The following is a 16,601-nucleotide window of genomic DNA, read 5'->3' on the forward strand; positions in this document are numbered from 1 at the left end:
TCCTGGGTTAAACTGGGTAAATCAATAAGGAGTTGTCCTGGGTTAAACTGGGTAAACCAGCCCTATCTGCAGTACAGAGTTGTCCTGGGTTAAACCTCGGTTAAACCCAGAGTTGTCCTGGGTTAAAATCAGAGTTGTCCTGGGTTAAACTGATTAAACCAGCCCCAGATGTCCTGGGTTAAACTGGGTAAACCCATGCCCATCTGCAGTATGGAGTTGTCCTGGGTTAAACTGGGCAAACCAGCCCCATCTGCAGTGTGGAGTTGTCCTGGGTTAAACTGGGTAAACCAGCCCTATCTGCAGTACAGATTTGTCCTGGGTTAAACTGGGTAAATCAATACGGAGTTGTCCTGGGTTAAACTGGGTAAACCAGCCCTATCTGCAGTACAGAGTTGTCCTGGGTTAAACCCAGAGTTGTCCTGGGTTAAAATCAGAGTTGTCCTGGGTTAAACTGATTAAACCAGCCCCAACTGTCCTGGGTTAAACTGGGTAAACCCAGCCCCATCTGCATTATAGAGCTGTCTTGGGTTAAACCTGGGTTGAACCCAGAGTTGTCCTGGGTTAAACTGGGTAAACCAGCCCTATCTGCAGTATGGAGTTGTCCTGGGTTAAACTGGGTAAACCAGCCCCAACTGTCCTGGGACCCAGGACAACTCTGCACTGCAGATGGGGCTGGGTAAACCCAGCCCCATCTGCAGCACAGAGTTGTCCCAGGACCCAGAGTTGTCCTGGGTTAAACCTGGGTTAAATCAGCCCCAACTGTCCTGGGTTAAACTGGGTAAACCCATGCCCATCTGCAGTATGGAGTTGTCCTGGGTTAAACTGAGTAAACCAGCCCCATCTGCAGTATGGAGTTGTCCTGGGTTAAACTGGGTAAACTAGCCCAATCTGCAGTATGGAGTTGTCCTGGGTTAAACTGGGCAAACCAGTCCTATCTGCAGTATGGAGTTGTCCTGGGTTAAACTGGGTAAACCAGCCCTATCTGCAGTACAGAGTTGTCCTGGGTTAAACTGGGTAAATCAATACGGAGTTGTCCTGGGTTAAACTGGGTAAACCAGCCCTATCTGCAGTACAGAGTTGTCCTGGGTTAAACCTGGGTTAAACCCAGAGATGTCCTGGGTTAAAATCAGAGTTGTCCTGGGTTAAGCTGATTAAACCAGCCCCAACTGTCCTGGGTTAAACTGGGTAAACCCGGCCCCATCTGCATTATAGAGCTGTATTGGGTTAAACCTGGGTTAAACCCAGAGTTGTCCTGGGTTAAACTGGGTAAACCAGCCCTATCTGCAGTATGGAGTTGTCCTGGGTTAAACTGGGTAAACCAGCCCCAACTGTCCTGGGTTAAACTAGGTAAACCCAGCCCAATCTGCAGTGTAGAGTTGTCCTGGATTAAACTGGGTAAACCCAGCCCGTTCTGCAGCACAGAGTTGTCCTGGGTTAAATCAGCCCCAACTGTCCTGGGTTAAACAGGGTAAATCAATACGGAGTTGTCCTGGGTAGAACTGGGTAAACCAGCCCTATCTGCAGTACAGAGTTGTCCTGGGTTAAACCTGGGTTAAACCCAGAGTTGTCCTCGGTTAAACCTGGGTTAAAACCAGAGTTGTCCTGGGTTAAACTGAGTAAACCAGCCCCATCTGCAGTATGGAGTTGTCCTGGGTTAAACTGGGCAAACCAGCCCCATCTGCAGTATGGAGTTGTCCTGGGTTAAACTGGGTAAACCAGCCCTATCTGCAGTACAGAGTTGTCCTGGGTTAAACTGGGTAAATCAATAAGGAGTTGTCCTGGGTTAAACTGGGTAAATCAATAAGGAGTTGTCCTGGGTTAAACTGGGTAAACCAGCCCTATCTGCAGTACAGAGTTGTCCTGGGTTAAACCCAGAGTTGTCCTGGGTTAAAATCAGAGTTGTCCTGGGTTAAACTGATTAAACCAGCCCCAACTGGTTGTCCTGGGTTAAACCTCGGTTAAACCCAGAGTTGTCCTGGGTTAAACCTGGGTTAAAATCAGAGTTGTCCTGGGTTAAACTGATTAAACCAGCCCCAGATGTCCTGGGTTAAACTGGGTAAACCCATCCCCATCTGCAGTATGGAGTTGTCCTGGGTTAAACTGGGCAAACCAGCCCCATCTGCAGTATGGAGTTGTCCTGGGTTAAACTGGGTAAACCAGCCCTATCTGCAGTACAGAGTTGTCCTGGGTTAAACTGGGTAAATCAATAAGGAGTTGTCCTGGGTTAAACTGGGTAAACCAGCCCTATCTGCAGTACAGAGTTGTCCTGGGTTAAACCTCGGTTAAACCCAGAGTTGTCCTGGGTTAAAATCAGAGTTGTCCTGGGTTAAACTGATTAAACCAGCCCCAGATGTCCTGGGTTAAACTGGGTAAACCCATGCCCATCTGCAGTATGGAGTTGTCCTGGGTTAAACTGGGCAAACCAGCCCCATCTGCAGTGTGGAGTTGTCCTGGGTTAAACTGGGTAAACCAGCCCTATCTGCAGTACAGATTTGTCCTGGGTTAAACTGGGTAAATCAATACGGAGTTGTCCTGGGTTAAACTGGGTAAACCAGCCCTATCTGCAGTACAGAGTTGTCCTGGGTTAAACCCAGAGTTGTCCTGGGTTAAAATCAGAGTTGTCCTGGGTTAAACTGATTAAACCAGCCCCAACTGTCCTGGGTTAAACTGGGTAAACCCAGCCCCATCTGCATTATAGAGCTGTCTTGGGTTAAACCTGGGTTGAACCCAGAGTTGTCCTGGGTTAAACTGGGTAAACCAGCCCTATCTGCAGTATGGAGTTGTCCTGGGTTAAACTGGGTAAACCAGCCCCAACTGTCCTGGGACCCAGGACAACTCTGCACTGCAGATGGGGCTGGGTAAACCCAGCCCCATCTGCAGCACAGAGTTGTCCCAGGACCCAGAGTTGTCCTGGGTTAAACCTGGGTTAAATCAGCCCCAACTGTCCTGGGTTAAACTGGGTAAACCCATGCCCATCTGCAGTATGGAGTTGTCCTGGGTTAAACTGAGTAAACCAGCCCCATCTGCAGTATGGAGTTGTCCTGGGTTAAACTGGGTAAACCAGCCCCATCTGCAGTATGGAGTTGTCCTGGGTTAAACTGGGCAAACCAGTCCTATCTGCAGTATGGAGTTGTCCTGGGTTAAACTGGGTAAACCAGCCCTATCTGCAGTACAGAGTTGTCCTGGGTTAAACTGGGTAAATCAATACGGAGTTGTCCTGGGTTAAACTGGGTAAACCAGCCCTATCTGCAGTACAGAGTTGTCCTGGGTTAAACCTGGGTTAAACCCAGAGATGTCCTGGGTTAAAATCAGAGTTGTCCTGGGTTAAGCTGATTAAACCAGCCCCAACTGTCCTGGGTTAAACTGGGTAAACCCGGCCCCATCTGCATTATAGAGCTGTATTGGGTTAAACCTGGGTTAAACCCAGAGTTGTCCTGGGTTAAACTGGGTAAACCAGCCCTATCTGCAGTATGGAGTTGTCCTGGGTTAAACTGGGTAAACCAGCCCCAACTGTCCTGGGTTAAACTAGGTAAACCCAGCCCAATCTGCAGTGTAGAGTTGTCCTGGATTAAACTGGGTAAACCCAGCCCGTTCTGCAGCACAGAGTTGTCCTGGGTTAAATCAGCCCCAACTGTCCTGGGTTAAACAGGGTAAATCAATACGGAGTTGTCCTGGGTAGAACTGGGTAAACCAGCCCTATCTGCAGTACAGAGTTGTCCTGGGTTAAACCTGGGTTAAACCCAGAGTTGTCCTCGGTTAAACCTGGGTTAAAACCAGAGTTGTCCTGGGTTAAACTGAGTAAACCAGCCCCATCTGCAGTATGGAGTTGTCCTGGGTTAAACTGGGCAAACCAGCCCCATCTGCAGTATGGAGTTGTCCTGGGTTAAACTGGGTAAACCAGCCCTATCTGCAGTACAGAGTTGTCCTGGGTTAAACTGGGTAAATCAATAAGGAGTTGTCCTGGGTTAAACTGGGTAAATCAATAAGGAGTTGTCCTGGGTTAAACTGGGTAAACCAGCCCTATCTGCAGTACAGAGTTGTCCTGGGTTAAACCCAGAGTTGTCCTGGGTTAAAATCAGAGTTGTCCTGGGTTAAACTGATTAAACCAGCCCCAACTGGTTGTCCTGGGTTAAACCTCGGTTAAACCCAGAGTTGTCCTGGGTTAAACCTGGGTTAAAATCAGAGTTGTCCTGGGTTAAACTGATTAAACCAGCCCCAGATGTCCTGGGTTAAACTGGGTAAACCCATCCCCATCTGCAGTATGGAGTTGTCCTGGGTTAAAATGGGCAAACCAGCCCCATCTGCAGTATGGAGTTGTCCTGGGTTAAACTGGGTAAACCAGCCCTATCTGCAGTACAGAGTTGTCCTGGGTTAAACTGGGTAAATCAATAAGGAGTTGTCCTGGGTTAAACTGGGTAAACCAGCCCTATCTGCAGTACAGAGTTGTCCTGGGTTAAACCTCGGTTAAACCCAGAGTTGTCCTGGGTTAAAATCAGAGTTGTCCTGGGTTAAACTGATTAAACCAGCCCCAGATGTCCTGGGTTAAACTGGGTAAACCCATGCCCATCTGCAGTATGGAGTTGTCCTGGGTTAAACTGGGCAAACCAGCCCCATCTGCAGTGTGGAGTTGTCCTGGGTTAAACTGGGTAAACCAGCCCTATCTGCAGTACAGATTTGTCCTGGGTTAAACTGGGTAAATCAATACGGAGTTGTCCTGGGTTAAACTGGGTAAACCAGCCCTATCTGCAGTACAGAGTTGTCCTGGGTTAAACCCAGAGTTGTCCTGGGTTAAAATCAGAGTTGTCCTGGGTTAAACTGATTAAACCAGCCCCAACTGTCCTGGGTTAAACTGGGTAAACCCAGCCCCATCTGCATTATAGAGCTGTCTTGGGTTAAACCTGGGTTGAACCCAGAGTTGTCCTGGGTTAAACTGGGTAAACCAGCCCTATCTGCAGTATGGAGTTGTCCTGGGTTAAACTGGGTAAACCAGCCCCAACTGTCCTGGGACCCAGGACAACTCTGCACTGCAGATGGGGCTGGGTAAACCCAGCCCCATCTGCAGCACAGAGTTGTCCCAGGACCCAGAGTTGTCCTGGGTTAAACCTGGGTTAAATCAGCCCCAACTGTCCTGGGTTAAACTGGGTAAACCCATGCCCATCTGCAGTATGGAGTTGTCCTGGGTTAAACTGAGTAAACCAGCCCCATCTGCAGTATGGAGTTGTCCTGGGTTAAACTGGGTAAACCAGCCCCATCTGCAGTATGGAGTTGTCCTGGGTTAAACTGGGCAAACCAGTCCTATCTGCAGTATGGAGTTGTCCTGGGTTAAACTGGGTAAACCAGCCCTATCTGCAGTACAGAGTTGTCCTGGGTTAAACTGGGTAAATCAATACGGAGTTGTCCTGGGTTAAACTGGGTAAACCAGCCCTATCTGCAGTACAGAGTTGTCCTGGGTTAAACCTGGGTTAAACCCAGAGATGTCCTGGGTTAAAATCAGAGTTGTCCTGGGTTAAGCTGATTAAACCAGCCCCAACTGTCCTGGGTTAAACTGGGTAAACCCGGCCCCATCTGCATTATAGAGCTGTATTGGGTTAAACCTGGGTTAAACCCAGAGTTGTCCTGGGTTAAACTGGGTAAACCAGCCCTATCTGCAGTATGGAGTTGTCCTGGGTTAAACTGGGTAAACCAGCCCCAACTGTCCTGGGTTAAACTAGGTAAACCCAGCCCAATCTGCAGTGTAGAGTTGTCCTGGATTAAACTGGGTAAACCCAGCCCGTTCTGCAGCACAGAGTTGTCCTGGGTTAAATCAGCCCCAACTGTCCTGGGTTAAACAGGGTAAATCAATACGGAGTTGTCCTGGGTAGAACTGGGTAAACCAGCCCTATCTGCAGTACAGAGTTGTCCTGGGTTAAACCTGGGTTAAACCCAGAGTTGTCCTCGGTTAAACCTGGGTTAAAACCAGAGTTGTCCTGGGTTAAACTGAGTAAACCAGCCCCATCTGCAGTATGGAGTTGTCCTGGGTTAAACTGGGCAAACCAGCCCCATCTGCAGTATGGAGTTGTCCTGGGTTAAACTGGGTAAACCAGCCCTATCTGCAGTACAGAGTTGTCCTGGGTTAAACTGGGTAAATCAATAAGGAGTTGTCCTGGGTTAAACTGGGTAAATCAATAAGGAGTTGTCCTGGGTTAAACTGGGTAAACCAGCCCTATCTGCAGTACAGAGTTGTCCTGGGTTAAACCCAGAGTTGTCCTGGGTTAAAATCAGAGTTGTCCTGGGTTAAACTTATTAAACCAGCCCCAACTGGTTGTCCTGGGTTAAACCTCGGTTAAACCCAGAGTTGTCCTGGGTTAAACCTGGGTTAAAATCAGAGTTGTCCTGGGTTAAACTGATTAAACCAGCCCCAGTTGTCCTGGGTTAAACTGGGTAAACCCATCCCCATCTGCAGTATGGAGTTGTCCTGGGTTAAACTGGGCAAACCAGCCCCATCTGCAGTATGGAGTTGTCCTGGGTTAAACTGGGTAAACCAGCCCTATCTGCAGTACAGAGTTGTCCTGGGTTAAACTGGGTAAATCAATAAGGAGTTGTCCTGGGTTAAACTGGGTAAACCAGCCCTATCTGCAGTACAGAGTTGTCCTGGGTTAAACCTCGGTTAAACCCAGAGTTGTCCTGGGTTAAAATCAGAGTTGTCCTGGGTTAAACTGATTAAACCAGCCCCAGATGTCCTGGGTTAAACTGGGTAAACCCATGCCCATCTGCAGTATGGAGTTGTCCTGGGTTAAACTGGGCAAACCAGCCCCATCTGCAGTGTGGAGTTGTCCTGGGTTAAACTGGGTAAACCAGCCCTATCTGCAGTACAGATTTGTCCTGGGTTAAACTGGGTAAATCAATACGGAGTTGTCCTGGGTTAAACTGGGTAAACCAGCCCTATCTGCAGTACAGAGTTGTCCTGGGTTAAACCCAGAGTTGTCCTGGGTTAAAATCAGAGTTGTCCTGGGTTAAACTGATTAAACCAGCCCCAACTGTCCTGGGTTAAACTGGGTAAACCCAGCCCCATCTGCATTATAGAGCTGTCTTGGGTTAAACCTGGGTTGAACCCAGAGTTGTCCTGGGTTAAACTGGGTAAACCAGCCCTATCTGCAGTATGGAGTTGTCCTGGGTTAAACTGGGTAAACCAGCCCCAACTGTCCTGGGACCCAGGACAACTCTGCACTGCAGATGGGGCTGGGTAAACCCAGCCCCATCTGCAGCACAGAGTTGTCCCAGGACCCAGAGTTGTCCTGGGTTAAACCTGGGTTAAATCAGCCCCAACTGTCCTGGGTTAAACTGGGTAAACCCATGCCCATCTGCAGTATGGAGTTGTCCTGGGTTAAACTGAGTAAACCAGCCCCATCTGCAGTATGGAGTTGTCCTGGGTAAGGGAAGACGTCCGAAAATTCCCAACTTTTACATGGTGATATATTTGAAAGTGAGCGAAAGTCACCCCAAGTGCAATGGGGGAAACTTCGGACAGGTTTTCGGGAATCTAAGGACACTAAGTGCATTTTTGAGGTGGAAACTTGAGACACATCTTGCAATCTCGGATATCAGGCACAGAGGTGCTATATCCTTGGGAGGGCGCTCCGAGCCCAAAGTCAGATCCGAGGAACTTACGGACATATTCTGCACTTCGAGACGGGCGAACTCCTTGTAACCAGCTCAAGGATGAGAAAAGTTATCTCCGGCGTTTCGGGGCCCAAGCAGCCAAGCACCCTTTCAATGGGTTGATATTCGAAAGTTCCGGTTATAATGGGTTGATATTCAAAGTTTCCCTCCTCATGGAAGTTTGGCCCAATGAGCTGAGTTTGATATTCGAAGTTTCCCCCGGGGAAACTTCGGGTCAAACTTCCTTTTTTTTTTTTTCTCACCGCTGGGGGTGGGCCATGGGTCTGCAAATCCTTGTCCAGGGGAAACTTCGATTCTATGGGTTTGATATTCGAAAATTCCCCAATTCGAAAGTTCCGGTTATAATGGGTTGATATTCAAAGTTTCCCTCCTCATGGAAGTTTGGCCCAGTGAGCTGAGTTTGATATTCGAAGTTTCCCTGGGGAAACTTCGGGTCAAACTTCCTTTTTTTTTCCACCGCTGGGGCTGGGCCATGGGTCTGCAAATCCTTGTCCAGGGGAAACTTCGATTCTATGGGTTTGATATTCGAAAATTCCCCAATTCGAAAGTTCCGGTTATAATGGGTTGATATTCAAAGTTTCCCTCCTCATGGAAGTTTGGCCCAGTGAGCTGAGTTTGATATTCGAAGTTTCCCTGGGGAAACTTCGGGTCAAACTTCCTTTTTTTTTTTTCACCGCTGGGGCTGGGCCATGGGTCTGCAAATCCTTGTCCAGGGGAAACTTCGATTCTATGGGTTTGATATTCGAAAATTCCCCAAGTCTGCAAAAGGCTGGGGAGGCCTCTGGAGGCCTGCCGAGGGCCGTGAGTTAACCCCCGGGGCCTCATACAGGCCAGAAGCCCAGGTAGAGGGCTCCTCTGTTGGAGCAGACCTACTGCATTCAACCCTTGATTTGATTTTTATTTTATTTGCATTTTTTTGCCTAAGTCTTTTTGGACTCTGTCATATTTTTCACTTGATTTTCAAGTGGAAAATATGACAGAGTCCAAAAAGACTTAGGCAAAAAAATGCTTTTTTTTCATAGGTTCATCATAGGCAATGGCATTTTTTCTAAGTATAAAAAGAAAAATTTTCGCTTCTGAGCCTAAGTCCAAAGGTTCATCATAGGAGAAAGAAAAATTTTCGCTCCTGAGCCTAAGTCCAAAGGTTCATCATAGGAGAAAGCACATTTTTTCGCTCCTGAGCCTAAGTCCCCATTTATTTAATTATATAGCCTGGGCAAGTGGCGAGCTCCAGAAACGAAGACAGGGGAGCGCCGAGAAAAGCGTCCGACGGTTTCGGACACTTGCGAGCGAGGTCCCCTTGGCCTGGAGGGTACTTAACCCCCCCCCCCCTGGTGGGGTGCCGGCACGTTAATGAGGAGACACAAGAATAGTGGACTTAGAAAAAGAACGGCTAATTTCTAAGCAATGTCAAAGAAAAGCAGGAGCCTCTGAGGGCTCTATGAAGGCTCTCTCCTGTCGTCAGGAGCATGAGATTTGCCTGCGGAGGCTACCTTCACTCCTCTGAGGGCTCTCTCCTGTCGTCAGGAGTATGAGATTTGCCTACGGAGGCACCCCTCACCCCATTTATTCATCCAGTCAAATTCCAAAGCATTGAGACTCAGACAAGGCTTCCAGTGCGTCTGAGGGCTCTCTGAGGGCTCTCTCCTTAAAACTGCCTACGTCCACTATTCTTGCTCTCTCTCACTGGGGATAACTTAGAACATGTATTAACCATCTCTCTCCTCTTTTGTTTTACAGGTTCGACTGAATTGATCCAGAACTGACCCAGAAGACCCAGAAGACCCAGAAGACCCAGAAGACCCAGAAGACCCAGAAGACCCAGAAGACCCGGGAGACCCAGAAGACCCGGGAGACCCAGAAGACCCCGAAGACCCAGAAGACCCCGAAGACCCAGAAGACCCGGGAGACCCAGAAGACCCGGGAGATGACGCAGACACAGGGAGCGGTCTTTTGCCCCCTGTGCAGGAAGCTGTATTCAGCCCTGAACCAGCACCTGGAGCGGGGGCACAAAGTCAAAAACGCCCAAGAAAAGGATATCTTAAACAAAATGGGTAACGGGCGCATTAAAATTAGGACCGAGCCCTGCACGGTCCCCGGGTGCACTTACAAGGGTGCCCGTTTAGACAAGCACCTGGCAGACGGCCACCGGGAGCTGAACGATGGGGAGAAGGCCAGGTACATTAAGGAGGCCAAGATGGCGAAGGGCAAAACCCAACTGAGGGAGCTGAGGGCCTCCAACCCAAAAGTCCCAATGGTGTCCACCATTGATATAGACGTGGAAGAGGGCGACGAAGTCCTAATTGAGGAACAAGAGGAGGCCAACGGTGAGGAAGGGGATTGCCCGAGCTGCCGACGGGTGAAGGAACAGCACAAAGCCCTCCAACAAGAGGCGAAGGCCCTCAGGGAGGAGGTCGCCAGCCTCACCCAAGCTCTGGCGACCTCCCGCAAGAGGAGCCAACGCCTGGCCAGGAAGCTGGCTAAAGCCGTGGTAATGGTTCAATCTCTGTACATGATCTGTATTTTAGAATCTGTCATTTAGAATCCCTGCATAAGTTTTCATGTCTAACCTTTTTTTCTCTCTGTCTAATCAGCCAGGAGAGGCGCCCCGTCGGCCGGGAGAGGTGATCGACGACTCCTCCGACTCCTCCGACTCTGAGCCCACCGCGGGGCCTAGCCACAGCGGGTCCACGGGGCGCGAGCCCTCTCCGGAGCCCCTGCCCTTCCCGTCGCCTGAGAAGGCACCGGCGGCCGCCAGCAGACCCAGGTCCTCCGAGCCCAGGTCCTCCGAGCCCGAGCCCAAGTCCTCCAAGTCCTCCGAGCCCAGGTCCTCCGAGCCCAAGTCCTCCGAGCCCAAGTCCTCCAAGCCGAAGTCCTCCGAGCCCAGGTCCTCCGAGCCCAAGTCCTCCAAGCCCAAGTCCTCCAAGCCGAAGTCCTCCGAGCCCAGGTCCTCCGAGCCCAAGTCCTCCGGAGAGTACGACGGCCTGCTGGTGGGAAAGGGCAGGGCGTCGGTCCTGAGGAAGATCAAGTTTCCGGAAAGCATCGAGGCGTTCCTCAAGGCGTACCAGGAATTTCAGGCGGGGACCTGCACCACCGGACGCAGTGCAGAGATGGCCCTGTCGAAGGTGTCGCGGGTGAGGAGTTTTCTCTACTTCCTCACCCTGAAGAAGAAGGACCTTTGGACCTGGCTATTCCTGGACAACCCCCCTGCAATCCGCCGCTGGGTGGAACAGCTCAAAGAAGGGAACAAGGCCGTTACCACGGCGAACTTCTACCTGAGGAATGTGAGTCAATTCTTGGTTTATTTTGCGAGCACCCCGCCGAAGCACTGCCGCCTGTCGAAGGTCCAGATTGTGTCAGTATCAAGAGTCGTCCAGAAGGCCCTGCACGACCTGCGAAGGGAGGTCGTTTGTCATCAGATCGCAGTCAAGGACAAGAAGCTATCGCGGATCGTCTCTCCGGAGAACCTGAATATCTGCAGGACAAAGGCGGCCAAGCAAATCCCGAAGCTGCTGAGTAAGTACATAACTTCCATTGACTGTTGCTGGTACTCCCACTAGCGCGTTCCTTGTATTAACCTCTGCTCTTTTTTCTGTTTTCAGTCGCCCTGGCAGCAGACAACTGCTCCACCAACAGAAAGCGGTTTTACGCCTACTTCACCGCCTGGATAATGGCGCTTTACGGCCACCGACCGGGGGTGATGGCGAATATGACCCTGGAGCAGGTTGAGGCTGCCCGGAAGAAGGGGACCCAGGAGGAGGGTTATATAGTGAACGTGAGCGCGCGCCTCCATCTCCTTCCATTTCCGTCCGCTCGCCGCCTGCATCCCACTCACGGTTCTCCTCTCTTTCTCCCCTCTCCTCAGGTCACCGATCACAAAACCAACCGGTCCTTCGGGGCCGCTCAGCTGTTCCTGTGGCCAGACGAGTTCCGGTGGCTGACGGACTGGGTCGCGCTGCGGGAGGCGGCTGTTCCCCCTCCGCGAGCAGAGAACAGAAGAGTTTTCTTTACGGGCGGCCGGGGTCCGGCGAAAGACCTCAACACTTACCTCAGGCTCGCCTGGGTCGAGATGGGACTCCCGGGGCGTCCAGTATTCATGGACATACGGAACGCCGTGGCTGACTATGCGAAGAGGGTACACGGGGAGAGTATACGTAACAAAATGTGTGAATTCATGTGTCACAACCCACAGACCGCAGACAAATTCTACTGCCTCTCCCTCGACGCGTACCAGTCCCGTCAAATGCGGGAGAGATTCGAAGACACCACGTCCGATGAGGCCATCCGGAAGATGACGGCGATGCGGATGTCGCACCAGAGGCGGGAGCCCGCAGCCAGCCAGGGCACCGAAGGCACCGAAGGCACCGAAGGCACCGAAGGCACCGAAGGCACCGAAGGTCCCTCAAGCCCCCGCAAGAGGAAAAGTAAGAGCAAAGACCCGAGGGCCAAAAGACGGCGGACCACCGCTGGCGAAGGCAGCAGCACCACAAGCGAGAGCGAAGACGAGCCTATTCCTTACCAGGAATCCGAAGGTTCGGAGCTGGAGGAGGAGATGGAGGAATTCCGGGCACACCTCCTCAAGCTGGAGAGGAGAAAAGAGAGGAAGGAGAGGGCCCAGGAACAACAAAGGCCTCCAACCCCCGACACCACCTCAGACGAGGAGACGCTCCTCCTGGAGCAGGAAAAGGTAAGCCCAGCACCAACACATCTCACCCTCATTGTCTCTGGCTGCTCAGCCTGTCAAATTGACTAACTGTTTGTTTTTTACTCTTCCCGCAGACTCCAGTAAAGGTGAAACAACTCAAGCTGGAGCTGACTCCGGTGCAGATGAAACAGAGGGGGAGTCCCAGCAAGTCCCCCAGGATGACCCGACCTACCCAGTGCCAGATCTGGACCCCGGAGAAGTCCAAGAGCCTCGCCTTGCGCTGCCTTCGCCAGCGGAAGCCCCACCAGGTCCCTCACCAGGTATCCCAGCCGGACCCCGCGCCGCCCAAAGAGACCCCAGCCGCCCCAGCCGCCCCAGCCGACTCAGCCGACCCAGCCGACCCAGCCGACCCAGCCGACCCAGCCGACCCAGCCGACCCAGCCGTCCAAGCCGACCCAGCCGACCCAGCCGACCCAGTCCCAGCAGAGCAGCCGGAGATGACAGCAGGCCCAGCAGACCTGGCCGACCCAGCCGACCCAGTTCCCCCGGCGGAGGAGACAGCAGCCCCAGCAGAGCAGCCGGAGATGACAGCAGGCCCAGCAGAGCCCCCAGCAGACCCGGTGGACCCAGCCGACCCAGCGCCACCGGCGGACCCAGCAGAGCAGCGAAAGCAGTACCCAAAAAGGCACCAACACTAACAACCACCATCGGAGACTTGGGCTCGGAGGACCTACTGGGGGGGACGGAGGACAAACAGGGGAGGACTTGGACCAACCAAGGAGGATCTAGCGGCCGAGGGCCCTGAGACAAAAAGGCCTGTTCCAAGGCCTGTTCCAAGGTCTGTTCCAGAGACTGTACACTCCCTAGTTTAAACTTCCCCCAGTTCAGCCCCCCAGTTCAGCCCAGAGACTATCCCCACTCCCTAGTTCCATCTCATCATGTTATTCCCCCACACCATCCTCACTCTCTCCCCTTGTTCTGTTTTGCACTTCACCAGCACTTTATTGACATGTTTGATATTTATTGTATTTTTGTACTTTTCTATTTATTGACCCAAAAATAAAAGGTCAAAAGTATTTTTCTGTCTTTGCCTCTTAATGTCTGGGTCCTGAGGGTGGGAGGGGAGGGGAGGGGAGGGGAGGGGTTGGAAGGGAGAGTCCAGAGACTAAAGTAAAAACAAAGTGCAAAATACATACCAAAATTTCTCTCCATAAACAAACACCCTACCCAGGAAATACAAACCTTGGAGTTTCTCCCTGCCTTGCTGGAGTGCTGGAGTGCTGGAGTGCTGGAGTGCTGGAGGGCTGGAGCCCTCCAGGGACCAAGAACCACAGGCTGGAGTGCAGGAGTGCTGGGGGGCTGGAGCCCTCCAGAGACTAAGTCAGACCTAGTGCAAAATATATCCCAAAGTTCCACCCCATACACTAAGTGCCTGCCCAGGGGAGGCCAGCCTTGGAGTCTCTCTCCCTGGCTGGAGGGCTCTTGCCCTCCATAGACTAAGTCCAACAGAGTGCAGAATATGTCCTAAAGTTCCATCCCATAGACTAAGTGCCTGCCCAGGGGAGGCCAGCCTTGGAGTCTCTCTCCCTGGCTGGAGGGTAGTAGCCCTCCATAGACTAAGTCCAACACAGTGCAGAATATATCCCAATGTTCCATCCCAAAGTGCAAAGTATATCCCTAAGTTCCATCCCAAAGTGCAGAGTATATCCCTAAGTTCCATCCCTCCATAGACTAAGTCCAACACAGTGCAGAATATATCCCTAAGTGCCTGCCCAAGGGAGGCCAGCCTTGGAGTCTCTCTCCCTGGCTGGAGGGCTCTTGCCCTCCATAGACTAAGTCCAACACAGTGCAGAATATGTCCTAAAGTTCCATCCCATAGACTAAGTGCCTGCCCAGTGGAGGCCAGCCTTGGAGTCTCTCTCCCTGGCTGGAGGGCTCTTGCCCTCCATAGACTAAGTCCAACACAGTGCAGAATATATCCCTAAGTGCCTGCCCAGGGGAGGCCAGCCTTGGAGTCCCTCTCCCTGGCTGGAGGGTAGTAGCCCTCCATAGACTAAGTCCAACACAGTGCAGAATATATCCCTAAGTGCCTGCCCAGGGGAGGCCAGCCTTGGAGTCTCTCTCCCTGGCTGGAGGGTAGTAGCCCTCCATAGACTAAGTCCAACACAGTGCAGAATATATCCCAAGGTTCCATTCCAAAGTGCATAATATATCCCTAAGTTCCATCCCTCCATAGACTAAGTCCAACACAGTGCAGAATATATCCCTAAGTGCCTGCCCAGGGGAGGCCAGCCTTGGAGTCTCTCTCCCTGGCTGGAGGGTAGTAGCCCTCCATAGACTAAGTCCAACACAGTGCAGAATATATCCCTAAGTGCCTGCCCAGGAGAGGCCAGCCTTGGAGTCTCTCTCCCTGGCTGGAGGGTAGTAGCCCTCCATAGACTAAGTCCAACAGAGTGCAGAATATGTCCTAAAGTTCCATCCCATAGACTAAGTGCCTGCCCAGGGGAGGCCAGCCTTGGAGTCTCTCTCCCTGGCTGGAGGGTAGTAGCCCTCCATAGACTAAGTCCAACACAGTGCAGAATATATCCCAATGTTCCATCCCAAAGTGCAGAGTATATCCCTAAGTTCCATCCCAAAGTGCAGAGTATATCCCTAAGTTCCATCCCTCCATAGACTAAGTCCAACACAGTGCAGAATATATCCCTAAGTGCCTGCCCAAGGGAGGCCAGCCTTGGAGTCTCTCTCCCTGGCTGGAGGGCTCTTGCCCTCCATAGACTAAGTCCAACAGAGTGCAGAATATGTCCCTAAGTGCCTGCCCAGGGGAGGCCAGCCTTGGAGTCCCTCTCCCTGGCTGGAGGGTAGTAGCCCTCCATAGACTAAGTCCAACACAGTGCAGAATATATCCCTAAGTGCCTGCCCAAGGGAGGCCAGCCTTGGAGTCTCTCTCCCTGGCTGGAGGGCTCTTGCCCTCCATAGACTAAGTCCAACAGAGTGCAGAATATGTCCCTAAGTGCCTGCCCAGGGGAGGCCAGCCTTGGAGTCCCTCTCCCTGGCTGGAGGGTAGTAGCCCTCCATAGACTAAGTCCAACACAGTGCAGAATATATCCCTAAGTGCCTGCCCAAGGGAGGCCAGCCTTGGAGTCTCTCTCCCTGGCTGGAGGGCTCTTGCCCTCCATAGACTAAGTCCAACAGAGTGCAGAATATGTCCCTAAGTGCCTGCCCAGGGGAGGCCAGCCTTGGAGTCCCTCTCCCTGGCTGGAGGGTAGTAGCCCTCCATAGACTAAGTCCAACACAGTGCAGAATATATCCCTAAGTGCCTGCCCAGGGGAGGCCAGCCTTGGAGTCTCTCTCCCTGGCTGGAGGGCTCTTGCCCTCCATAGACTAAGTCCAACACAGTGCAGAATATATCCCTAAGTGCCTGCCCAAGGGAGGCCAGCCTTGGAGTCTCTCTCCCTGGCTGGAGGGCTCTTGCCCTCCATAGACTAAGTCCAACACAGTGCAGAATATATCCCAATGTTCCATCCCAAAGTGCAGAGTATATCCCTAAGTTCCATCCCAAAGTGCAGAGTATATCCCTAAGTTCCATCCCAAAGTGCAGAGTATATCCTTAAGTTCCATCCCTCCATAGACTAAGTCCAACAGAGTGCAGAATATGTCCTAAAGTTCCATCCCATAGACTAAGTGCCTGCCCAGGGGAGGCCAGCCTTGGAGTCTCTCTCCTTGGCTGGAGGGCTCTTGCCCTCCATAGACTAAGTCCAACACAGTGCAGAATATGTCCTAAAGTTCCATCCCATAGACTAAGTGCCTGCCCAGGGGAGGCCAGCCTTGGAGTCTCTCTCCCTGGCTGGAGGGCTCTTGCCCTCCATAGACTAAGTCCAACAGAGTGCAGAATATATCCCTAAGTGCCTGCCCAGGGGAGGCCAGCCTTGGAGTCCCTCTCCCTGGCTGGAGGGTAGTAGCCCTCCATAGACTAAGTCCAACACAGTGCAGAATATATCCCAAGGTTCCATTCCAAAGTGCAGAATATATCCTTAAGTTCCATCCCTCCAGAGACTAAGTCCAACACAGTGCAGAATATATCCCTAAGTGCCTGCCCATGGGAGGCCAGCCTTGGAGTCTCTCTCCCTGGCTGGAGGGTAGTAGCCCTCCATAGACTAAGTCCAACACAGTGCAGAATATATCCCTAAGTGCCTGCCCATGGGAGGCCAGCCTTGGAGTCTTTCTCCCTGTGCTGGAGGGTAGTAGCCCTCCATAGACTAAGTCCAACAGAGTGCAGAATATGTCCCTAAGTGCCTGC

The 16,601-nt window shown here is 51.9% G+C and overlaps 1 protein-coding gene across 1 annotated transcript; it reads left to right on the forward strand.

The window, feature by feature from the left end:
* The first annotated feature begins 8,348 nt into the window (after window positions 1-8,348).
* On the forward strand, window positions 8,349-13,351 carry LOC134099988 (uncharacterized). Its single transcript, XM_062553035.1, has 6 exons — window positions 8,349-8,460; window positions 9,420-10,150; window positions 10,254-11,175; window positions 11,262-11,434; window positions 11,525-12,346; window positions 12,439-13,351. Exons 1-6 carry the CDS (start codon window positions 8,349-8,351, stop codon window positions 13,000-13,002), a joined length of 3,324 nt encoding a protein of 1,107 aa, XP_062409019.1. The 3' UTR covers window positions 13,003-13,351.
* The last annotated feature ends 3,250 nt before the right edge of the window (window positions 13,352-16,601 follow it).

This window comes from Sardina pilchardus, chromosome 13 (assembly GCF_963854185.1).
Source record: "Sardina pilchardus chromosome 13, fSarPil1.1, whole genome shotgun sequence".
Lineage (NCBI taxonomy): Eukaryota > Metazoa > Chordata > Actinopteri > Clupeiformes > Clupeidae > Sardina > Sardina pilchardus.